Here is a 26,146-nt window from a genome sequence, read left to right on the forward strand (position 1 = left end):
GGGCTCAGAAGCACAGAGTCACTATTAAAGCTCGGAACATCTCCCAAAAAGCACCCACCACCAACCAGACTAATGTTGGCTCCCATTGCTGATAGCAAACTTGCAACTATCCCATTTATGCAGTTAAAAAAGTATTCATTAAAGGAAAAATTTGACATTCAACTAGCAAACAAAGAAGTAATTAGCCTCAGAATTAACAACATAATTTCATTTATTACAGACAACATATGTCATATAGCTATTTCCTCAAATAATTGCAGCTTTAGAACCAAATCACTCTTCTAAACTCCTTCCTTTGGTGCTGCAGAAAGAAACTGGCACATATCAAAGAAACAATGCTACAATGACAGATGAAAGACATGCAGTGTGGTGCACAGCCAGATTAATGAAGAAACAATTACAAGGGAGATATTACTTTCCTTTAAGATAGTGTGCATTTGTTATGAAGACAAATACTTCACCTTCCAACAGGAGCCCAAAAAATCAAGTGTCTTCCTAAGCACACCCACAATGCATCACAATCTATTAAGGTAGGAAAAGGTAAAGCTTTTCTCATACAGCAAGTCACAATTCAGTCCGAGTATAATTGCTGCAAAAACAGCAGAGTTTCTGCATATGGGAAATTAAAGCCAGGACACATCTGCAGAACGACTTCTTTTGAAACATCTCATTTGCAATTCACAAAGCTTCCTCACAGCCTCGGAAAAATCTCATCAACTCAGTCAAATATATTATCATTTAATTGGCCTTCACTGTAGTTAGACTCAACTGTCTAAAAGAATTGACTCCTTTCACCCACTGTGCATGCACTACAAGGAAAAGAACCTACAGAAGTATTTATGCATTCCTCACTGTCCTTGGATAGAGAACCTCCAGACACATTCATCCAAGCTTCCCAGGGAAAGCAGCACACGTAGAAGTTCAGAAGGTCCTGACTATGCATGACTTCTGGTCTCCAAAGAGGAAACCAGAATGCGTGTGGGGGTCGCTCACACATCAAACAACTTCTATTAAACCCAAGCAAGTCTAGTTAGAAGTGACACACTTTTAGGCACATCTTCCAGCTACACTAGGTTTGCCCTGACACCTTGCCTGTGGCTGCCTTTTCCCCTTCTCAGAGTACAGAACATTCATTCAGCAAGCTTCAATCAAGGTTGGTGGGGGTTGTTTGTTTTTTTTTTTGGTTTTTTAAATAGGAGCATTTAGAAACAGCACATCAGCTTAGTTTTATCACTTCATAACACCTAAGCTTTTAATGTGTTATTTTTTCATTTGATCTTATATTCAGGAAATTCAGCTGTAACTTCCAGCAAGTGTAATGGATCATTAAGATACCTGGAAACTAGGTGTCCTTAGCAACCAACACCCAGCAGCAAGCCAAGGGCACTGCTTCAGAGACCAATCCTGATAACAGAGGTAAAAGATAACAGCCCCACATGGCGTACTACCCTGAGAAGTATCATTTGGTCTTGAGGCGGAAACAGGAGAGAGGAAGCCTTAGCCCAAGCTTCCACTCATCACCCCGTAAATGCGTGGAGACGCTTCCACCTCTATGAAACGTTTGCCCATAACTCCTCCAGTATTCATACATCAAATGATTTTCAAATTTCTCTTCCACAGCAGGAAATAGTTTCCTAGTTCTGACTTGCAAAGTCATGCCATTTTTAATGAGAGGTTTCTCTATTTCTTATGATTTTTTTTACATATCACCTCCAGCTCCTAGTACAGATAAAACTGGAAGCCAGCATTATCATGCACAAATACTTAAATTCAACCCTGCTCATCTCGGATTTGGAAAGCGTTTCTACTATCTCCAACTCTGCTCTCGTCAACCAAAAGCCTCATTACACAGGAAACTGAAGGCAAATAATTCTTGTATAACAAGATTTTGATTGACAGTAGGCTTGTTAAACACAGCTGTAACATCACAAAGGTTTCTTAGTGAAGTGGCAAACAGGTGAACTGTGCCATTTACAGATTTGAACTTAATACTATAAAGGTATCAGAAATCAATTCCTGCAAAAATAATGTTACATGTTAGCTTCAGCTACTGCATTTCAGTGCCAACTACAAGCCCCCAGCAATCTGACAGAACCATGGTGCCTTTCAGTTAAGCTGTGTGTACAGACACGTATTCATATGCACACATACGCAGGAAACAGCGTGCTTAGGTCACAAAGACAGTTTATCAACCAACAAGGGACTGTCAAGTTCCTGCACAGTACTTAAACCCACTTAATCCCCATATTTGCAGGGCTCCTCAAACCGCCACAGCAAAGTAAAGGCATTCCAAGAGCAGAGCTTTATTTCAGTCAGTTCCATACAGATCACACAGCCTTACACAGAAATCCTTCATGACTCTCCATGGGTGAAACTACAAAGTTACCAACAGCACCACACTGACTGCAGAGCTCAATGCGCAATGAGGTGAGGCAGCTCTTGCAGGCAGCAGATCCTTGCAGCCACTGCAATGTTCACCACAGACTGGCAACTGCAGCAGCTGCCTTCAGTTTTTCTTCCTACAAGCACACAGCTTCATGGATAAGTACCACCTCAGGTTGGATATTAGGAAAATTCCTTCTCTAAAGGAGGGCTCAGATGCTGGAACAGGCTGCCCAGGGAGGTGGTTGAGTCACCATCCTTGGAAATGTTCAAGAAATATTTATATGTTGTACTAAGGTACATGGTTTAACAGGGAAGCATTGGTAGTAGGTGGATGGTTGGTGGTCTTTTCCAACCTTGGTGATTCTATGAAACAAGATAAGAAGTTACCAGTTCTGGCAAATATTTCAATTCATAACATTTATTTTACAGCATCAGTTTCTGAACCAAACAACTTGTGGGAGAAGGCTTGAAGTCAGGTTTTATTTTTATGGAATGATAGAATGGCTTGAGTTAAAAGAGACCTCAGATCATCTAGTTCCAACCCCCATGCAATGGGCAGGGTTGCAAACTGTTAGTTCAAGCGCTCGGTCAGGCCGTACAGGGCCCCATCCAGTCAGAGCCAGCGCATCTCCATAACCACTCTGAGCAGCCCGTGCCAGCACTTCACCACATTCTCAGTGAAAAACTTCCCCTGGCACCTAATTACACATCCCCTCCCTTAGTTTAAAACCATCTCCCCTGTCCTATCACTATCTACTTGTAAAAAGTTGATTTCCTTCCTGTTTATAAGTTCCCTTTAAACATTGGAAGACTGTAATAAGGTCTCCCCGGAGGCTTCTTTTCTCCAGGCTGAACAAGCCCAGCTCCTTCACCCTGTCCTTGCAGGAGAGGCACTCAGGCCCTTTGATCATCTTCGTGGTCCTCTTCCAGACCCCTTCCAAAACCTCCACATCTTTCCTGTGGTGGGGGCCTGGGTCTGGACGCCAGATGGGGCCTCCCAAGGGCAGAGAAGAGGGGGACAGTCCCCTCGCTCTCCCTGCTGACCACCCCTTGTTTGATGCAGCGCAGGACACCGTTGGCCTGTTGGGTGGCAATTACACACTGCTGGTCCACACTAAGTTTTTCATCTACCAGGACCCCTAGGTCCTCTATGGGGCTACTCCTAATCATTTTCAACTGCTTTACTTGAATAAGCTCTTCACTCAGCATTTCTCTGCGTCCCACCTGCCTGACATTCCCTGCTGGCAGCATGGCAGCCCACACCATGCAGACTGGACTGGAGCAATCCAAGAGCCCACCAGCAGCCCCTGGCAGCACACATTCCCCGAGGGCAGTGCAGAGGTAAGGCGCTGCAGTGAAGGCTGCTGCCACTCAGTGGGCTGCTCTGCTGCCAGGAGCCTCACCATGACAGCATACAGGAGTCTTTGTTTTTAATGAGGTCATCCTGTTCTCAAGACAGACGATGATTATTTTTAAACTCCAGCATTAAAAATAAAATCTGTCACATTTCTGACAAGTTTTCTAGGACTGGAGCAATCTACTCCTTACAAGAGCTTTTAAAAATAGACTCCCACACATTTATTACTCAAATCTGCAATCCAGCCCTCAAACACACTGGGCTATTCGTCTCTATAGTAACTCCATTTTCCCTCAGAGCATCTCCTCTAGCTGCATAGAGGATTACCTTTGGAGGCCAAAGGTGTGGTAGCAGGGGGGCTCTGTTTTGGGATCTCGCTGGCAAACCTTTCCTCACCCACCATCCCGAGCACTGTGAAACACTCCCTTGCATTTTGCTCCAGCTGCAATGCAGGGAAAGGTGTTGACAGCCAGCCCCGACAGCCAGCCCCTGAGACGTGACAACAGACAGCTGTGGGCCACTACAACTCAGCTCCCCAGCACTATGACATTTTTAGCGGAGGAAGTCTCCCCACCCATAGAGCAGAAAGCAGCCACTAAGAGCTACCAAAGGTGGAGGTGTTCAAGGAACATTTGGACGTTGTGTTGGGGGACATGGTTTAGTGAGAACTATTGGTGATAGGTGGATGGTTGGACTGGATAATCTTGAAGGTCTTTTCCAACCTTGGTGATTCTGTGATTCAAGGACTCACCTCATCCTGTCTCTTCCCAGCTTCAGAAACTCCATGCATTGAGTCACCTCTGGAAGAAGCTTATTTTCCACAGTATCTTCATTTTCAACAGTTTCATTGACACCCAATAATTCAGCTATGGTCTCTCCTACTCTTTAACCAAGACATGAGAATACACCAAATAGCTCATTAAGGAGAATCTGAGTTGTACCTAAATTGCTAACTTACAAATTCTTTTATTCTTCTACAGAAACCAGCTGTGTTAGCATCTAGCTGGGCAGCACACAAATCACCAAGGACTTGCAAGGACTCCAGGAATCAGGCTACACCCTGTATTCCAAGCATTCCAAATAAATGAGGGCTGGAACTAGATGATCTTTGAGGTCCCTCCAACCCAAGCCATTCTATGGTTCTCTGAAATACATTTATACATTCAGTAGTAATATTAGATCTCTATTACTCAAACAGACTAATGGAAGTATCAAAGTACACAATTTAACACCCCACTAACCCCAGCAAGCATCCCAGTATGCATCAGTCAACTGCTTCAGAGCTGCTTGCTCATTCTACCCATTTTTGAAAAAGCCTTGCACATTCACAAGATCTGCTTTGCACAGTGACAGTACTTGTCTGTGCATTTCTTCTCCACACAGATTATTCACCTTTGGAAACAGAAAACTACTGAGTTATTTGTGTAGAAAAGACTATCAAAGACCAGTTACAGGTTTTAGATCATTCCTAGAGATTAACACACTGGCTCTGCTAGCAGGAGAGAGGCAGGAGGTCAGTCATACTCTCTTAATCACTCAAATGCAAAATTCCTGAGATAGTTCAAGGTTAAAAGTCAGGAAGTAGGAGTTAGGGCTTCTCACAACATTAACTTGCCTGCCAGCCTGTATATCCTGCATGCTTTCCAGAACTGATTAAACAGAAAAGATATAAAAGTGTAAGGTACAACTCTGAGAACAGTGCAGCACTACCACTCTTAAAGCATACAAGAGTTTTGAGTTTAACCATGCGAGTCATTCAAGCATCCTTGGTTTTAAACAGTTAAGGCTGTTTTTTCTTGTTATTTTCTTTCCCCCCAGAGGAGTTTGACTTCAGTTCTTCCACCATCAGAAGCAGCCTTCCCACCTGCAAAGCCTGAATAGATTAATTAGAATCAAGTCAGGTCTCCCTTTCACTCAGTTCAGCTGCTTTGGAAGAAAGGGACTCTCCACTTCACAGCAATGGGTCAATTGTGTACCAAGTATCCAGCCTGAGTGGTCCAACTAGTTTCTTGATGTATTTTGAAGATTAGGAACTGGAAGGTTTGTTTCTGTTCATGCAGCCTGCGCTTCTCTGAAAGGCTGCCTACAGAGCGTGGGCAGCAACAGTTTACACGGGCAATATGCCTCAGAGATAAAGAGGAGTAAAGGACGCCCTTTCCTGCCTACCTCCAGCTTATACAGCAGGGAGCCAATAGCTACTTACTAAAATACACATTTATTTGAGACTTTGGCAACATGGAAAACACTGAGCAATATACCTCAGTCTTCAGGAAGCTGTTACGCCAGGGATGGCAGCGTGCACTCAGAACTCAGTAGTGGCAGCAGAGTAGGAACTGAGCTGCCCATTTGGAAGTGATTTTTGGTTCACCCTGCAAACAGACATTGGCAGGCACCCTGAATTTTCACTTCACACAGTACTGTTTGGCAAGTAAAAACCTGAATTCTTCAAGGAACAGCACACATCGTCTCATTTCTACCAGCATGTTCTATCCCTACTGAGGAAAAAAAAATACAGAATGATAATGAATGATTCCTGCTCCCTCACTTGATAGGGTCTTGGCAGCTCTGAAGTCCTGTCCAGGCAGGTTCAGCAATGGATCCTATCAAGCCACAGGAGCCCCAAAGAGATCAAGGGCAATTAGAGGAGGCCAATTGCTCCTTTAATGTCTCCATGACCTCAGCACTGCCAGATGGGAGCCACAGTATTTCTGTCAGCCTCTAGAATCAGAGAGAGTTGGTCAGTATAGTCTTGGAGCAATGGAAAACAATTTCTAGTTGGAAAGCCATCCTGAATTCAAGATATGGAACACAATAGTTAAGCATAAACATTACCCTGGGAACTGCAATATGTGCCATTCTGCTCAAGAAAGGTAAACCAAAACTACTTCAACAGGCCCACATAAACAATTCCTAAGAGCTTTGCTGCAGAGCTTCCTGGGGTAGTTCTTCAAGAAGTTAGTTTTTAAGTTGAGAAGGTTACCAGTAACACAATGTATTACGTCAACAAAGGAAAAGCACTGATACAGCTACATTTGAACTGGAAGAAGCTCCCAAGAAAAGCAGAACACTTCAGCAACACTAAGATCAAGAATGGAGTATTGCCTACCATATTACAGATGGAGCATTCAGCACTCTCGGTTTCCTAGACTTCTCATCCAAGAAGTAGCCATTCTCACATCTGCCCGTGAGCCCACAAGGCACCAGCACAGCCTCAGACAGTATGATCACAACAGTACGACCCCAAAAACATTACTGAGAACAGCGATTGCTGTTTCTGGTGCTGATGCAATTTCTTGATTCCTGTAAAATGATACTGTTTTAAAGTAAAAAGCAGAAATGTCAAAGAAGAGCAGATGTCTAACAGTACCACGGGAGAGTAAAGCTTCAGGGGATGAATAAGAAGCCTAATATAAAAGCATCAGGGTAAGAATAGGTTTATCACTGTTTTCACCTTGGGAAACAGGAGCATTTACCAAGTAGTTATGCCTAGTAAAAAGCAGAAAGAAACAACTCCAAGCCATACTTAGTGCCATGAACAGTACAAAGCCCAAAACATACTCTCCTTCTATTGCAATGGAGTCAATACAGATCAACAGCTACTGAAGTTTACCTGCTCACTTGAGGACAGTAAAAGTGAGATTTGCATTAACAAGAGACTGAACATTCGCCCTCTCCACCTCTCACCCCCCTCAAAAGCCTCCCGCCCCATGTTCTACTAGGCACAAGAAGAATCGAGTCCCGGTGCACAGACCTGGGAACCACAGCTCAGACAAACAGGAGCAGAACAATGGCTTGGGTGCTGAGCATGTTCGAGACTCCCCAGCAGTGCCACAGTTTCTATATTGGTGTAGAAGACTGAGAAAGAAGACAATATTCCTGAATTTAGTACAACTTTCACTGTATTTTGAATTGCAACTTGTCTGCTAACTGGGATGAGCAGTCTGCTCACATTCAACATTTAGAGTATTTTAAGACAAGATACAGAAGCAACATATGTTATTTTTTCAGAATTCAAGGGAAAACTCCTTATGAAAATTACATTCCCCCAAACCATTTCCAACTCAAATATTGTTGCAGGGAGTATTATCTGAGGCTTTTTATGAGCACAACATTATGGATTTAATCTGTATCAATTGTTCAAAGAGGATAGGAATAGAAAGGCTCAGCAGTTAAGTAGAAGCAATAAACCAGACCGTGACAAATTGTAACCGGGTGCCAAAAATGCAAGGTGGCATCTTTAAAGTGTGTGTGCCTGTGCATGTGGGTGTTAAATTGTCATCTGTTTGGAATGGGAAACTGACACAGTTATTTTGCTGCAGAAATGAGAATGCTGCATGCTTTGGCCTAAAGCAATTAACCAGGTTTGTACCTAATGAAGCATGTCCCAAATGTATTTATTTTCAAGTGCCTGGTCTCCAACTGGACTCCACAAAGCTACCCACAGTCAAAGCTTTTTCTAGCCGCTCCTCAGAAATGCACAGCTTTTCTTACCAGCAAGTGAAGACAGCATAGATGCTCACACTCCAAACTGTGGCTGTGCACTGCGCACATCTATGCTGCCACAGAAGCACTTTACTGCCTATACACCACTTCAAAAAGCAGTGTTAGTGCCCTGTGTGTAACCACAGGCTGTGCAGCAGGGGAAGTACACTGCCGAAACTGAGATATACCCTGGAGAGTAGATATAATCTAACTGCACCTGAAACACAGGCAGCATCTATCAGTAGTTAATGTTCCCATGCCACCTGCCCTGTAGTACTTCAGATACTTGTGGGATCATGCAACCTGGCGTTATTTCCATTTCTTTTTATCTGCTGCATCTCACCTCCTGAAGGGAAGGCAGTGCCCCCACCACTTAGCAGCACTGACATCCATCTCCCACATTAATATTTTCTTTTTTAAAGGGAACATTTCTACTTAGTGCTAGCTTCCTATTCTCGTTACCAAGTTCCTGCCTGGTAACTGGTGGTTAACCAGCAGGAGCAAGAGCATCTCCATTGCTGTGAGCAGAGGCCACACTTCACAGTACCAGCTGAAAATAGAATTCTGAAGATCATTAGCACACATCCAAATTCCTAGCACACATCAGATCTCTAAAATGGAAAGTCTGATAACTGAGGAAACATTTCTGACCAAATGCTGTAAGAAAAGCATTTATAAACAAGTCGCCTAAGACAATAGCAAACACCTCAATTCCTTTAATGAAAGATAAGCAGCATGGAAGTTCACATAACCAGAAGAAAGACATTACTATTTTATCCCTGTAGAGAAAACATTGAGTTTAAGTATCTGCTCCCAAAGTTGCAGCAGCCACAGTTCTGGAAGTGCCACAGTCACAGTCAGGCTGCAATGGAACTATGGTTCCTTCAGGAATGCAGCATTTATCATTTCATAGCACCTATTCATATTAATAAGCGTCAGTTTCTTTTTCATACCACAAGAATTGTTTTACTGGACTGTGAAGCTATGTACTTTTCTGGGATGTGCTCCAGGATTAAATGCAACAAAAAAACATTTCAGAACAGAATCCGTCTGTTCTCAGGCAGCACAATTTCTTTACCCAAGCACTCCATGCGATTGTACAAGAACACATGCTAGTAGAGGGGAGGAGGGGAGAATCTACAGCACAAAAACACTGACAACTGAGCCAGGCAAATAGTTGCTGCCACAAAAAGCAGCTCTTCCACCTTCCAACCTGCACACCCTGCCCTTGGCTCTGGTTCCTTCCCGCAGCTCTGCCCTTCCCTATCATACCCCAGACCATCCCACAAGTTGCTCCCAGTCAGTAACACAGCAGAATACCCAGATTTTAATGAGAGTCAATTCACCCCTGAGTTACTGGGGCTCTCAGCAGTCAGCTGCACACCAGAAACAGTGAGGGCCCTCGGGAAGAGTGTGCAGCCCTGGCTTCTGGTGAGGACCTGGTGAGGTGTCTGACTGCTCACCAGGATGCTGGGAACCCAGCTCTTGAATGTGCTTCATCTGCCACAGCACTGTAATTTAAGTTGGGCCTCCCGAGTGGCCCATCTACCCCAGCTGCCAGATCCAGCCACACTAATGCATCTACACTCATTATTACTTATAAGTGAAGAGCACAGAAGTTGTCAGCTTTAGCAGCAGGTCCCCAAATCCCTGCACACCAGCAGGAGCTGGCTGTGCTGCAGGAACAGCTGTGCTCCCGGCAGTGACACGCTGCAGGACACAAGGAGCTGTCTTGTTGCAGCCCTGGGCAGCCAAGCAGCCCACTGCACATGGCTGGCAAAGAACGCACTTGCCGACTGCACCTTTTCATCTTGATAAGGATTTTCAAGGTCATGTTTGTTTCCCTCCTGGCTCCGGTGAAACCCCAGGCACGCAGCCTGCGGCTGCAGCACATTCCCACCCCACATGTCTCCTAGGTACCAGCACAACCTGTCACATTCCTCCACACCAGCACACCCCATCTCATCAGCTGGCTCCCTGGGCTCAGAAACACCTTACTGACTGTATCCTTTTCTCCTGGGAGTGAGTGGCTGCAGCATCCTGCCGCAGGGCTGGAAGTGGTGCATAAGGTGTCAGCCTGGGAGCCTCCTCTGCCCAGCACTCATCCCTGCACACACAGCAGGACCACAGGCCCTTGCTGTGCCAGGCAGGATTCCTAGGTAGCTTCCAAAAAAACCTTATGTGCTGCCCGTTCACAGGGCAAGCTAATTATACAAGCTGTTAGGCATGTGTGCATGCACCACAGTGCTCTGAGTCATTAGAGCATGGGATTTATACTTCACTGCACGCATCTTGCTCTTTGTGACCATGTGCCTAGATACAGCCAGAACGAACACAACTATCTGGAATGTCTGCAGCTCACCAACCAGCCTATCTGAATGCAAAGCTGGGCTGCCCCTGAGCCTCACTGGCTGCATATGATCTGGCTGCACATCCAACTTTCCCAACACTGTTTAGAACCCCTATTCCTTTCCCCCTCCTTCCCAACATTCGAGAAGAGTGCAGTGCAACGTTTAAGTCATGTTCTTTTCTTGTATTATAAAAGCAACTCAAGTACTGGGGAAAGCCAGGCAGTTCGGGTGATCCCAGAGATGAACATGGGAAGCCCACCCCCCCAGCTCACGGACCGTTCCTATGGCAGCAGTCACACCTCAGCTGATGGCAATTCCCCCCCTCCCCCGTTCAAAGGCACCGGACACCCAAGGCCACAGCTCACCTGCCTCAGCAAGCATGTTTCTGCCCTTCACTCACTTAGCTTTCATTTATAGAAGCCCAGTCTGGTCCCCACAGAGCTCAGGACAGCAGCCTGCAGCACTACATCCCGCAGTGCAGAGCTGGGTCTGCAGGCTGATGCCCACTGCCACTGCCAGCTAATTGCCACAGTCGATAGGAAGTGTCACAGTAGGACAGTGTGTGTTCAGCACTTTGGTTTGGTTCTCATTTTACTCCTGTGCTCATTAACAAAGCATCAGGGTGCATTCTATGTAAAAACGAATAGCAATAGCTGTGTTTTATGTGGATTAGTCAGTTTCTGATATTTCTCATATTTAAAAGAACTTCTGCTAATGATCTCACTTCACCTTCTCAGATCTCCAAGCATCTGACATTACCTCTAAACAAGCCCTATCGCCCTCATCCAGTCTGCCTCAGCCCCATAGCATGGCTCCATCCTACAGACATCCCTTTCCTAAGGGATCACATCCTACACCTCATGCTATACTCACACACAGGACTTCTCCCCGGGCCACCAGAAGCAGCCATACAGCAGTGGCAGGGCTCACAGCTCAGCCCAGACCTTCAGCACCAGTGCAAGTTGCAATTCCCACACCAGCTACTTTTTCAGCATTTACTTCTAACGCTTCACACAAACACTGACCTACTTTGTCAACACATACTTAGCTATATATGCATACATTAATTTCCTTCAATCAATGCAACTAAAAGAATTATCATTCTTAGTCCAGGTAGTCTACAAAGATCAAGTTGAAGTCCTCCAGCAAATCAAATACTCCTGCTAACCTTGCTTTGCATATCTAAGCAAGCCTACAAACTGATTCAGAGAACCAAAATCAGTGATGAATGCACATAACTATTAAAAACACAGACCTTACCGGCAGAGGTCTTTGAGCTCTCCTCCTTTCTTCCATTAATTGTGTCCTTTATTCAATGTCTTTCTAATAATTGCCAAATCAATGGCAGAAACACGTGCTCATACTGTTCCACACCCAAGAAGACAAAGGACAGTGATACTGCAGAGACTGCAGTGCCCAGGATGAATGAAGTCACTGAAATCCTAACAACTTTTTTCCTCTGAACTGCTTTGCAGAGTTCCCAAGCAGCAGCACTGAGTCCAGCAAACATGCAGAACAGTGCCCTCCAGATCTGCACACAGCAGATCCAGGAAGGACATCCAGAAAGAAGCCAGCATCCTGTTAGGTGTCACCTTCACAGTGTCACAGCAGATGGAATTACAGCCTGCAGAGCAGCACTAAGACAGCATCCATCTCTGATATTTAAGCTGTCTGCCCCGAAAGGCAAACCGGAAGTGACATTGCTGCCCGTAGCGCCAGCTCAGTGCCCCTGCACCAAGTCAGGGTTTCCCAAGGAAGCACACTGTGGGGGAAGGCTCTCCTGCTGCAGAGCCCAACCCCCGTGCCTCCTTGGTTACTGCAGCAGCAGAAACAGAGCCCTGAAAGCACAGAGTAGGGTTGAGGCACAGCAAGGTGACGGACCCACACCTCACAGGACCCAGCAGTAGAGAGGCAGGAGGCCACAATGCGCCACAGCCATGACAGGCTCTGGGACAAAGCTGTCCAGCCCTTCCACCTGCAAGTAAGCACACAAGTGGCCTGCACATCATAAGCTATGGTCTGCTGCACTCTCATGATGAATCCAGAGGCAACCACTTACCACTGTCAGGATAGAAGGAAAAGAATCTAACCCACATCCCATCCAGCCTCTAACTTTACTCAATAAAATGATGCAGACAGGTAGTCTAGCGAGAGAGATCAGGGCCTAACACAAAGAAGTCAGGAGTAAAACAAGACACAGTGCTCACTATTAAAAAAAAGAATGAGATTTGTTAATAAATTAATGCCTTCTATTCTTCCTCAATAGCATACAATAAAAATATTCTCAGAAAAATGCAACGCAGAGCCTCACAGCAACAAGAAGTGCTGCATTTCTTCATACATCAGCCATTCCCCTATCTGCACCCAAACCACTTGATGGACTAAGTGCCCATCACGTAAAGTCAACAAGTCACCTCTTAGGATTCAGTCTCAGAAGGACCAGATTTGTTTACTCCGGTTTTGTCCTGTCTTTAAAGCTAAATAAAGGACCTAATGCTCTTCAAGTGCAGAGTGCTGCACGTTGGTCCCCTGTGTGTCCAGTCACCAGCTCAGGTGCAGTGATGCTCTGACACGGCAGACGGTAACGAATTCTCAGCGCTCATTGTAAATGCAACAACTTTCCAGTTACCTAGAAACCTTATTTCAAATCAACACAAGTTCAGCTTTGTACAGCAGAGCCTCCAGGCACCAAAGGGACATCACCTCTGCTGTCTGTCTTTTTGCTTACAATATATGACAGCAAGGGGAACTTCTCTGAGCATCAAGCAGAGAACCTACCTGTGACCGGCTAAGAAAACAAGTAAACAGGACTAAGAGGGCAATTTGTTACAGCTGTGCAAGCCAGAAAAATGAATACATAGTCCTCAGTGAATTGAGTGCACTGCCTTGTTTTTTTGTTCAGTTGAATCAAGGCATCCCAGAAGCAGGCTGCAAGAAAGCAGGAAAGCTAAATTGGACAACACAGCTTTCAAGAAAGAACTCAGTGGGGAGGAAAGAACATGGGAACCCTGCTAGCCTTTCCCATCCAACATAGATGCATTTTATATTCTCCCCAACACAAAACTAAAGAGCAAAGGAGAAAGAACTCAAACATCAGTAAAAAGAAGTGATTCCAAGGTGAGCTGTCAGAACAGTGGGGAAGGGTGCAGTAAGCAACACACATGAAGTACACACAGAGCCCTGGAGCTGACTGTTGCAGTACAGGAACATGTGCCTCCATTTTCATGCACAGGATATCAAAGTTTAGACCATTATATTTGTTCATTAAAATCAGTTGAGAAAAACATCTTAACAAGTTTCCATGCCTTTCTTAGCATGTTAAGGTTCATAATGCTTCTTGCAGTTCTCTGCTCCACATGTTTTGTTCAAGGCTTACTGATTATCCTAATAAAATAACACACAAAAGCGCAGGAAAAACCCTCTTAAGAGTGAAAATTAGAGCATCGGATCTATTACACCACTCAGCCTTTCACCTCAGCTGGAGGAACATTAGGGCCTTTGGACATCTCATTTCAATGAGAAGGTTATTTAGTTCTGGAGAGTTTGCAGCAAAGTATTTAATCGCTAAAGGATTTGCAAATGATACATGAATATGCATGCAGCACTTCTCACCACGATATAAATCCTATTGTATATCTATGAATGGATTGCTTTGCCTCTAGCATCTACATGTATATAAACACAAGTTTTATTCTTCCTCCCTTCTTTTTAAGGAGGTGCTTGAACAAATTTGCATTTTTTGAAATCTATTACCTACAATGCATTTCTTGCTTCCCCCCTTTAAAAAAACAACAACTCTCTACATCTCCTCCTTCCATAAGGGAAAACACATACTGTATGAGAGGCTTTAAACACCCTTTAAGCATGTCCCCGAGAGAGCTAAGCAACAGTGGTACACAACTTGAGAGAGAAAACAGGAATGACAACAGCCAGAGAGAGGAGGAAAAAGTATTCAGAACATCTGCGTAGGGAATAAAGGTGTGAAGTGACAGGTCAATAGCTTGCTTTTGATTGCAAAAATTCTAGCTAAAGGGAAGTAAATCCTCCACAGGCATCTAGGAAGCAACATAAATACTAAACCTCCTAATGCAAAAACCTTGTGCCGCTGATGGAACTCCATTTTCCTTTCATCAGGCACCCGGGCTGCTCAGGAAGCAGCATTTCAGCCTGTCTTCAACAATGTTTGGCACGATGTGCTACCGCCCTTCAGGAGGGTATTGCCACACACACCTGCCTAACGACCTCAGAGAAGTAATTTCAGCAATGCCTTTAAAGATACTTGTTGGAATGATTTAATTTAGGTTATTTCATTGCAAATCTATGCTGTAATAAACCTGTTGGCAAAAAGCACTCACCAGCATACAGCACTCCATCAGAACCAAGTCACAGCAGACTTCCAAGCAGAATGATTGCAGGGGTGAATTACCACCACTTGCACTGCTTTCATTCCTGTTAATACACAGCAGAACTCTTAGCATTGAGAACTTAAGTGCCTCAGCCATCCTCCTCCTTCAAGGACTTGGTGTCACTTGGCTCTGCATGGGAAACAGAAACAGCCCCCAGGTTACAGCCCCCTTCTGCAAAGGGGAGACCCACTGCAGGGAGCAGAAGGGCAGATGCAGCAGCCATAGGAGCACAACAGAACATGATCAATGCATGACAAGTTCCTTCTTCTCCCAAATAATCACTGCCTTTTTACACACCTAATCCAGGCTGCCAACTGCAACACACTCAGCTTAAGTCGTGCCTTGCCATGGTAATAAGAACAGAGAAAAAGATCCTCAGGAAGGAGGAAATGTAAAGAGCGCCCTGAATCCAAAACTACAGCAACCATGCCTGGAACAAGGACTGCCAGACCACCTAAGTTACTGAAGATGCAACAATACCATCAGAACTACAGCAGAACCACTATCCAAAGCTGCAGCAGCCTGTCCCAGGGAAGCAGACAGAAAGTACACCAGGATGCAGTCAGGGTATTAGCTACAGCCTACTGGACAAATAGGGAGTAAAGATGAGAAAATTCAACAAAGAGCATTTGTTTTAGGGCTAAGAGTGGCATTTACAAGAGAAGTGTGAAAGCAAACCTGAATGAAAGATGTCACTAAGTGTGAGCTGCTCAGCTGCAAATTGATCTTGGTAAATAATTTCAATCTGCAACTCTCCTGCAAAAGATCCAGGCAGGTTCCTAAGCCATATAACCCTTCCTACCATCCCACACATTCTTCCTCTAAAAGTGAAGTGAAGCTTAAAGAGGAAGGGCAAACTAATGCCTAACTATGTTTGTTTCTCTGATTTTACATGTCTTAAGTATTTGGGCTCAGAACATGCCTCTCTTAGCATCGAGCAATGAAAGACCAGGACAGCAGATACCCTCTACATCTAATTATTAGAGAGCTAGTCGCATGAGGAACTAGCAGTGCTATCAGATCTTCTCTGAAGAATTAACAGATGGCCTATGACAACACATTTACCTTTACTCAGAATTACAGACTGTTTCAGCTGCCCACGTAGCAAACCATCATCACTCTAATGAAGCTGAGAGCTGCACAGTCTATTGCAGAGCACACCAGGTGCAGCTGCTCATCAGCAGAAGTACATGCCAAATAAAGTAGCAAAATGTTAAGATGGAAGATTGCAGAAGGTTCTTTATAAGATAGAACATACTGGGGAGAGCTGTTAAGGATTAACCCTTAAAACTGACTTCCCATCCTTTAGTCAGAAGTGCTTCACCAAGAACACGCACTTAACTGGAACACCTTCTCAGATCTGATGCTGTCTCTCACCAAGACAGCACAGAAAGAGTGTGCCCCTGTGCAATAAATAGCTTGCAAGAGATGACACCAGGAGTCTCAGCTTTGCTGCTCTACCTCCCTGCTAGCAGTCTATCAGCAATCAAATACTGGGACAAAGGAAGGGAGCAGCAGATGAGGACAGTGCAAAACAGCAGAGGAGAAACTACGACAGAGATACAGGAGAGCTCAGAGCCTGAAAGTTACTTACCAGAAGTCAAGGAGGCTTGGAGCCCTAACAGCAGCTTTTTTTGGTTATCACTCACATCTTTGCAGTATCACATTTCTGGCCCAGCTTCACAGATTGAAGGAACTGCAGTTTATTAGGCACTAGAGAGACTTTGGAGAAAGAGCAGAAAGCAGAGGGATAGGCTCCATTCACAGACAGCACGAAAGGAAGGGTGTTCTAACATTCAGAGCACTGGGTTAGAGGAAAACTATCAGAAGACACAGATTACAAATCACACAGAACTGAAATAGGGGAATGACATCCATAATAACTGGAAAGGCATCACACATTTTACAGAGTAAGCTCAAGATAAATTCTGAAGTTCCTATATTCAAAGTTTAAAAGCAAAAAAATAAGAAGTCTAAAGCATCTAGTGTCACAGAAAGCGACAGGATACGGATAACAGGCACAACATTGCCCCTCCCTGCACACACAGGTTAACATACAGACAGAACAACGCTCACGGAGAAAATGCAGAACTCTGCATTTAATTATACAGAGATTTGTCCATGGAAGATCTCTTCTGTGGACAAATCTGCCTATTTCTATCTTACTGGAAAACCTCCTCATAGAGATGCACCTGTCAGGCAGCCCAAAGCACTCTACATAAGCTTCCAGATATGAATTAAGAAGTCCTTCCAAGGCAACAGATTTTACCCTTGCTGCTTAGATCTTCTGCAGTGCGAAATACGGCCGACATAAGAAAGGACAAACAGCAAGTGTGACTCACTGCCCTACTGACTGAGCAGCTATTTGGGGCAGCTGGATGTGGAGAGTTTTGAGGAATTTCGGAAGAAATCTAATCAAGTGGGTGAAGTGACAGCTGAGGTGAAATGAGATGCTGAAACACACTGACCAGAATCACAGAATCACAAGGTTGGAAACGACCTGCAAGATCATCCAGTCCAACCACCCTCCCATTCCTATCAGTGCCACAAGCTACTAAACCATCTCTCGTAGCTCCTCATCCAGGCGCCTCTTGAACACTGCCAGGGATGGCGACTCCACCACCTCCCTGGGCAGCCATTCCAGTGCCTGACCGCCCCCTGAGAGAAAAAGTTTCTCCTAATATCCAACCTAAACCTCCTCTGGTACAACTTCTTGCCATTTCCTCAGGTCCTACTATTTGCCTGGGAGAAGAGGCCAGACCCTTTTGCACCACAACCTCCCTTCAGGAAGTTGTAGAGTGCAAAAACCAGCATACAGGGCAGAGTGCTTTAAGCTCCCCGTCCTCTGTAGGGTGAACACATGCTGCTAATCAAGTGCACCTGAGCTCACCACTAACACCTTCCAACAAAACCTTTGTACAAACTGCTGATTTCATTTTCGGTTTAACCACCACAAAACTCCACACTCATGTTGAGAGACTTTTTTTTTTTTTTTTTAAACTGACAGCCTCACCTGGAACACGACATCCAGTGCCAATCATCCCAAATTAGGCAAGTCATACAATTCTATCTTTGAAAGGTTTCCTTTAGTTCTCCCTCTCTGCTTTGCAGGAACTCATTCAGAACACCAGTAGGACACAAAGCTTCGTGGTTCCCTCCAGCATCACTCCATCAATCCTAGGCTGTATCTGGAGAAGTACTACCAACACAGAAGCAGCTGCCAGCAGTATCTCTCTGAAAAGGAGGGTCTCCGGATAGCTGAGTCCCAACAACAGCTCAAGTCCTATGTAGCACAGAAGACTGTGCTAACAGATGGCAAGGAATCAAAGCAGCACCATGAGAACAAAGGCTGGACTGCAGCAGCCAGAGCCTGCCTGAACAGCAGCCACCCAGCAGTTAAGGAGGAGAGGAGCATCACTTCTAAAGCACAGCCCTCTCAAGATGCTCTTCCAGATCAGCAACATAAGATGCAGAAGCACAATACATGCATGTGCCCAATTGGCTCAAAATGAATCTTTAGAACTACAGAAACAAAATTGGCTGAAAACTTTCCCCCTGCACCAACCTGCAGTGAAACAAGCAGTGGTTCCAACTTTAGAGCACCAAAATTCTCTCAAACACGGAACAGGTATGAATGACTGCTTCCTGCAAATCAATACTGCTCATTGGGTACTTTAAATCAATAAAGCTTTTCTCCACAGAGTAAATTCTCTTGAAACAGTGATTAGACATTTTAGGACAACTAAATAGTTTCATTAAACAATACCATTAGTCATAAAACATCAGCTTGACACCTCAGCCAGAAAGCACTCCATCAGAACTAATTAATCCCCACAGCACCTCCACGAGACTGAGAGCACCATTCATCTGTTTTTAAATGTGCTAGGCATTTCTCTTACGGAATACAGAGGTGGGGTGGAAGTTATAAGTACCAGAACAAACAGAGCAAGCTGAGCCAGCAGAACACATCCAAGAGCATGAGAAAGCAGAAGAACACTGACAGCTGTAAGACTTGGCTTCTCTGCGTCTTCCCGCTGCAGACCAAACCTCCTGTGAATACCCAGAGAGTCTTCCAGATGTCATCTGACTGGCTGAGTGGCAGTGAAAAATGGTTATTATTCTACTGGGAGCAGTTTTGTCTGTTGTTTGCTCAGCAAATTATCTATGCATGCAGCTTGAATGTGTGTGGGGGGACGGACAGGAAGGGGGAGCAGTAACCTCAGGCTCTGTGAATGAGAACTCTGGGTTTTATTGGAGCAGTTAAAGCTAAGTTCTCACTACCACAAGCAAAGCACATAACCTTACTGAACAGGTATCATGAATGGCAAGCAGCCAGCAGAGAAGGTATTTCCCTCTGAGGAAGTGGCTGATCTACACAGCTCCTGGACACATGCACGTGGCAGCAGCAGCCCACACATCCCAGCCTCTGCCATCCACCAGCCCTTGGCCACTTGTTCAGCTGCCACGTGCCCTGCCAGGGGCATCAGCAGGGCACCCAGGCTGAGCCAGCCAGCCGCAGTACTGAGCAATGCGAGGAGGACTTTCCACTAACACATATACAATCTCCCCCTGTATGGCAAGGCCATGCAATTCTCCCAAACTTGACACAGCCAAGTGCCACGCCGAGCCCAGCTCTTTCACAGAGCACCACCAGCCATACCTCTGTACTGTGGGCAGCACCACACCTGCATGCTGAGCAGAGAGCATGGTGCCTCAGCACCTCACCGACACCTGCTGGAACAGGGGACACAATCAATCATCTACCAACAGACTCCTCAGTCACTGCAATGAGAGCCCAGCAGCAGGTCAGCCACAGGACCGCTCCCCGTGCTGCCGGCACAGATTGCTTTGTCTTCAGGGTGTTCCATTAACAGTTATTTTTTTGGGACCAACCTTTCTGGGTCTTTCAATGTTTTCTCACACAACCTAGAAGATTTCAAATCAGATTCAGACACCATCACATTTGTCACCAGCTCCTCTTTCCACAGCTGCACTGTGAAGAAAGTGTCAGTGACAGCCCCAGGACACTGCGCCACAAGGCAGGGTTCACTCAGGCTCTGCTACACAACGTGCCCGACCTGCAGAACGCAGTCAGAAGCTACAGGCAGAGCTGGCACCCCCAGCTCTGGGCACAGCCAGCCCAGGCCGCAGCTGCCAACATGTCCTTGCAGTGTTCCTGGGCTGAGCGCAGCCACCACAACCTCCTGCCTGGAACCACCTGTGCCAAAACAGCTCCCACACTGCCATACAGGACCCAGATCAGCTGCTGCTGTTAAACAAATCCAGACAATGAGACATTTACCAGCCAGAGCACATTCTGGATCAGGCTTCCTGAACGGCTACAGAATTCCATTCCAACAGCAGCAGCTCCAGCTGTCCCAGTCAGCAGTGCCACTTGGCCCAGCACAACAGCACAGGGATAGCCACCTACATGTTCACCATACTCACATCTTCATCATTTACAGGCTGGTTTTCAGTAGAGCTACTTTGCTATGAAAACACACAACCTGCACAGGGGGAAGCTGCTGATCCCCTGCTCAAGTGAGCTGCAGTCAGAGACAGCTTCACAACTTCACAAGCTGGCAGCCCTTCTGATGCACAATTTAAGCCCTCCCCACAAGAAAGGCAACCTTGCAGAGCAGAAGATGAAGCTCAACCTAAACTATGGAAACCCAGCAGTGGATATGAGCACAGGGAGGGTTGGGTGCTGCATTTCTGCAGTGGTGACAGTGGGTCACCTCTGCTGGTATATTTACAAGCACAGCATGCAGGCTCTCGTTCATTACTGGTGAAAATGCACAGCTACTGGTGGTGACTGTGTTGGAAAATAGTATTTTATAGCTGAAAATTTGTTCTATCAAACAGTGTTCTTGTGTTCTTTGTATCTGTTGTAGTTTTCATGGAAATAAACAGGAGGCATTACTTTCAGAGTAACCTATGCATTAGAACTTATATTAACTTCCACTTACTAAAGGGGGAAAAAGAACCCAAAGAACAGTACAAATCCTACACATTGAGACACCTTCTCCCAAAGACAGCATTTGAAGTGATTACAAAGACTGCATTTCTGTCACTCAGCTGTGTGCTCACAGAAAATGGCTTTTACAGACACAGGTGGAACTGCCTGTTCTTTATAATAAAAGAATCAGCTATTTGGGGGAATATAAACATGAGAAAGATGCAGATCTACATACACCTGACAGGGCATTAGGGCAACTAGCAGTAACAAGAGATAACAGCAGGCCAGCCAGCAGCACGCCGTGGTGCTGCCAGTGATAAAGAAATGCAGAGAAAAGAAATGAGGATTTTGTCAGGATTTTGTCTTCTCCTGACATTGATTTTCACCTGCAGAAAAACACAGCTCCCTTCTTTCTTGAGGCTTTTGAGTGCTCTCCCTTCAAGTCTTTTTACTCTTAACAATTCTTACAATTTAAGTAGCTAAATTTCGCTTTATTGCAATGATTATAGTTAATAGGCAAATAATCTAAGTAGCAGGTACTCACATATGAAGTTTCAGTAAGATGCTCACACTTCATTCTTTAATACAACAAGTCTGGAGATCAAGTGTGCAGAGCAGACCAGGTGTGAGAAGCTTCATGAGCAGAATAACAGAAGAAACACAGCACGCTGCAGCACCTCATAGAGCCTGGCAGGGAGGCTTAAGGGGGGCACAGCAAGATGATTATGCTCTCTATATAACATTAGCTGGTCTTCATCAAGATCCTCAGGCTCTTTAAGCCCAGCATATTCACAAGTAAACAGGTGGCACTAGCTTTAAGAGCACAAAGTATGCTCCATGTGACAACACGTACACTGACATACATTTGCCCTGAACCCTGGCACATCCCTTCTTATCTTCACCAGAGCTCTGCAGGTTCTGAGTGGAAGAAGTCTCTATATAGAGTATGAAGTTGACTCAGACAGACACTGCAGAATCTGAGCTTTCTTTTAGGAAGCGTCTCCAACACGCACATCGCCATAGCCTTTGAAAAATGAAGGCACCAACTGAGGCACTGCTGCCTCCCAGAAATGCAAGCACCTTCTGTGGTTCAGTAGCTTCCCCAGGATGACTTGAGCAGCTCTCTGAGTTTGTCATCTTCCACACTCAACAGAAGCCCAGTGACTGGGACAAAATGAGGTCAGCCAGCTCCATCTACAACAGCTAGAAAAACCCACGTATGCCAACAAACCAGGAGCATGAGAACACAAGACCTGGAGAATAGGACACGTTTACCAGGCACCTTCCGGAAGCTTCAAGGTAGAAAACCCTCTTAAAAGACAGTTTGAGGCAGATCAAGAAGTTCCCTTACACACTGCAGAGAACCCACGGACAGCACACACCCTGGTATCCAGATACCTGTCTCCAACCCCGATGTCTGATGAAAGCAAAGTCTCATTTGAGGCACTGTGTTGGTGCAGCTCCTGCTCTTAAACATCACTGTGCGTCAGACAGCAGCTGGGGCTGATGTTTGAGACACACTCTTACCTCTGATTTGCTAATCAGCCCAGCAGCTTACAGAGCAGGTGCATCCCCTGCAGCTGGGACAGGACTCCAATACGCTTTACCACATGCTGGTGGATGCCTGGAAAATCATGCTTGCCTTTAGGAATAACAAACTGATTTTTCTCCCAGCTCAGTAAGGCTGAGTCACCTATCACAATGCATCCAAGTCCAGAATTACCTAACACAGGACAAACTTACAACAAAAAAAAAGTCAGTTATTTCTGCACCCTTCTGTATAGAGAAAAAAATATCTTTTTTTTCCCATCTGCCCTCTAGAAGTGCCTCACAGCTTTTTTAACCGGAAACCTTGCCTACAGGATACCCAATTCCTCTGTTACACTGTAGCACAGTAATGGTTACATTACAAAAGTCCTCTCTGGATGATTTCCCTGAACACTCTAAAATCCTCAGGCCTCGTCATTTGGAACAGCCCTACGTGATGCAAGGTAGGAGGCACCCCAGCACACAGCAGGCCCAGCCAAGCTGTCAGAGCATCACTCAGGTCGCCGCAGGACAGCGACTCACCCAGGTCACGGTGACTCTGTACCACTTGAAGTGCAACGGCCCCTCTTACCAACAGCCCATCTGAAGAGGTGGTGCAGCGAGCTACAAACAAAAAAAAAAAAAGGCAGACCTGCAGGGATGGCAGTGCCAACCCAAGCACAAACCCAACACCAGCTGTGATCCCAACTGTAATGGGCAAGTCTGTGCCCTGAAGCTAGATGGTATCCCTGCTCATGGCTTTTTCCACTCAATTAAGCTGGAATGAAAGACTTAGGGAGGTTCAAAACCTTCATGCCCTTTTTTTAGCCACTAGTTGTTGCTCACTAAATAAATCAACCAGGTATTCTAAAAGGACAGTCACAATGAGATCTCACCACTGAGAGGCAATGGGGTTCAGAATGAGCCCTCAAACATAAATCTTGCCCACTTCCCTGAAGTCTGCAGTTTAACAACCACACTACCCAGTATCTATTGCTTCCTCCTGGATCAAGGATAGCATACATGAGCAGAGCAAAGAGAACACTGCAGCAAACACACACAATCACCTCTCAGCTGCAGCTAATTCACACACCATGTCCATGCAGAGAAATGCTGAACACACACCATCAGATGCACAGTGCCTAAAGCCAACCTCCCTATAGCAGGGACAGTTATGCCTGAGCTGCTCAGAAACTCCCATCACCTGGTGTCCGCAGAGCTGTCATCAGCTGAAAGAGAAACTTATTCTCATAAGACCACATTCTCACAGCAGACCACGTGCCAAACTCATTCAAACACGTGGTCCCCCATATGACAGGTAAATGTTTTAACACTGAAATTGTTCAGCAGTCGATCAGTGAGCTCTTCCAACCTCGCTGGTGTTCTGAGGCAGGAGGAGTGCCCAACAGCCTGAGTTCACAGCAGCCTGGTCACACCGCTGGAAGATGACTCAGAAGCAAAGCCCATCAGGGCCATGTGTATTCAGGTGTATTACTATGTGCACAACAAACACGTCCTGTGATAGGGCCTGTTGGTGATGAATACTCTCTTTTAACAGCAGTGAGCAGTCAGCCCTGCATGGATAAGGCAAGCCTTCAGCTGCTTCTGTGTCTGACTCACAAGCATAGACACACCAGAACTGCTATAAGCTGCCATCAGCACTAAGAGATTTCTCACTTATCTTCACCAAAAATAAAGACACTAAGAAAGTATCCCCACTTTAAGCTCATATCAACTTTTACCAAGGTTAAACAACACACTGAGGCACAAACGTGCTCTCTCAGCTCTTCCAATCACTTCACTGAAATATCAGCTTAAAACACATTCCAAACCTTCAGCAGTCCAACAGATTACACGTTTGTCACCAGGATACAAAAGGATTCCTCCTGGAATGCAGAACACTCCTTAAAATCCTGTAAAACTGCACAACTCACTTCTTTTCAACATCAGCTGAGCTATGCAGCACCGGAATAAAACACAGCGCCGGCATCCCACGTGGGATCCCGCAACGGGAGCCCCGCAAAGAGCAGGGGCTGAGCAGGGGAAGTGGGAAACCAGCGGGGTGCGGGGAATACTTAACGACACGGAAGGAAGCCCGCAAGGTGCGCTCACAGCACACGCCGACCACGTTCAGCAGTCGGGATTTGCAGCTCATCGAGACGGACGTCCGAGCCGCGTGCCCGGGATTCCCGACACGGCACCCGAGACGGGAAGCGCTCGGACCCCGCAGCGCCCCAACGGGGCTCCCCGCGCCCGCTCGCAGCGGCTGCCCGACACAGCGCCGGGACAAAGAACCGCCGGGACTCGGCCCGAGCGCGGGGCGGCCCGCTTCGTTCCTGTGGCTCTTCAAAGTGAACGACGCCGGGAAAGAACCCCTCGAGAACACGGAGAGCCGAGCGGAGCGCCCCAGGAAGCGGCGACCCGCGCGTCCCACCGCCCCCCGCGCGGCGCTGAACTCGGAGGGCCGCGGCACCGCCCGCGCTCCACGAGCAGCCGATCGGGGCCACGCGCCGAGGGGGGACGCGCCGCAGGTACGGCCGCTCCGGGGACGAAGGAAGGCGGCAGCGCCGCAGGTGAGGGCGGGCCCGGCCCGCGGCGGAACGGCACAGAGAGACCGGGCCCGGCGCCGAGCCCCGCAAGGCGGCCGCTCCCCGGGCAGACGGCCGTCCCCGCCCCCCACCGCCCACCTGTCGCGGGGGTCGATCCAGCTAGTGGTGCGGCTGCCGTGGTCGATGTAATACACCTTCCCGTCGTAGTCCCGCGCCTCCTCCCAGCCCGCGGGCAGCGGCAGCTCCTTCCGCGGCATCGTCCCCAGTGCCGGCCACGCCGCCCCATGCAGCACCCCGCTCCGCAGCGGTGGCCGACCCCGGGTTAGGGCCGGGCCGGGCGGACGGCGAGGAGCGGAGCGGTGCGGAGCGGGGCCGCGCCGGCCCAGCCGCGCAGAGAAGCGCCCCAGGCGGCGGCGGCTCCTCACATGCCGGCCCCGCGGCGGGGGTGGGGCTTGGCGGGGGGGCGGGACCCAGAGGGGCGGGGCGGGAGAGCCCTCGGAACACGCTGCGGAGGGACTCGACCCCTCGCGGCCCCACTCCCGCGCCGCTCCGCCGCCTCGGGCCGCCCACGCTCCCCCGGCCGGTAACACCGCCCTCGCGGCCCCGCCCCGGCGCGCGCGGCACCGGCGGGGCGGACAGCGCCCCCTGCTGGAAGGGCGGAGGCCTGGCGGAGCCGGAACGGGGGCGTGGCCCCGGGGCGGGAGGGGCGGCCCGCGGAATGCCCGCTCGTGCCCGGCAGCCGGCGTCTGCGGTGCGGCGGCGAGGAGCCGGCCATCTTCCGACAGCCGTTTGTGCGTGGCGCAAATCTCCCCGGACGTGCGCGCAGACGGCTTCGATTGACCTGAGAGACCACCCCCCATGTGACCCTTCTCGGTCTTATCCCGCCCGCCACAGCGGAGCTACGGCGTGACGGAACGCCCTGTGTCGTCCAGGAATCTACGACCACGGCGTGCCTAGGCTCGGCACAGACCTTTCGGCCCTCTGGCTGCACGCCCTGCTCGCATCCCGCAGGTTACGGCTGCGCGGGGCGCGTCCAACGCAGCCCTGAACGCATCGGTACGGCTCTGTGCTGAGCGAACCCTGCACGGAGCCCCCGGAGCCAGTAACATCGATGGCTGTACTCAAACCAA

At 47.3% G+C, this 26,146-nt stretch overlaps 1 protein-coding gene across 1 annotated transcript in view; it reads right to left on the reverse strand.

Moving 5' to 3' along the window:
• Nucleotides 1-25,309, reverse strand: part of WWC1 (WW and C2 domain containing 1) — a 61,097-nt gene extending 35,788 nt beyond the window's left edge. The window contains exon 1 of the mRNA XM_042880666.1: nt 25,155-25,309. Coding sequence (XP_042736600.1) covers nt 25,155-25,273 — 119 coding nt within the window. The 5' untranslated portion in view covers nt 25,274-25,309. The remainder of the gene's footprint in view (nt 1-25,154) is intronic.
• Between the last annotated feature and the right edge of the window lie 837 nt (nt 25,310-26,146).

Source organism: Lagopus leucura, unplaced genomic scaffold (genome assembly GCF_019238085.1).
Source record: "Lagopus leucura isolate 7727_CA_CO unplaced genomic scaffold, USGS_WTPT01 Super-Scaffold_100027, whole genome shotgun sequence".
Taxonomy (NCBI): domain Eukaryota; kingdom Metazoa; phylum Chordata; class Aves; order Galliformes; family Phasianidae; genus Lagopus; species Lagopus leucura.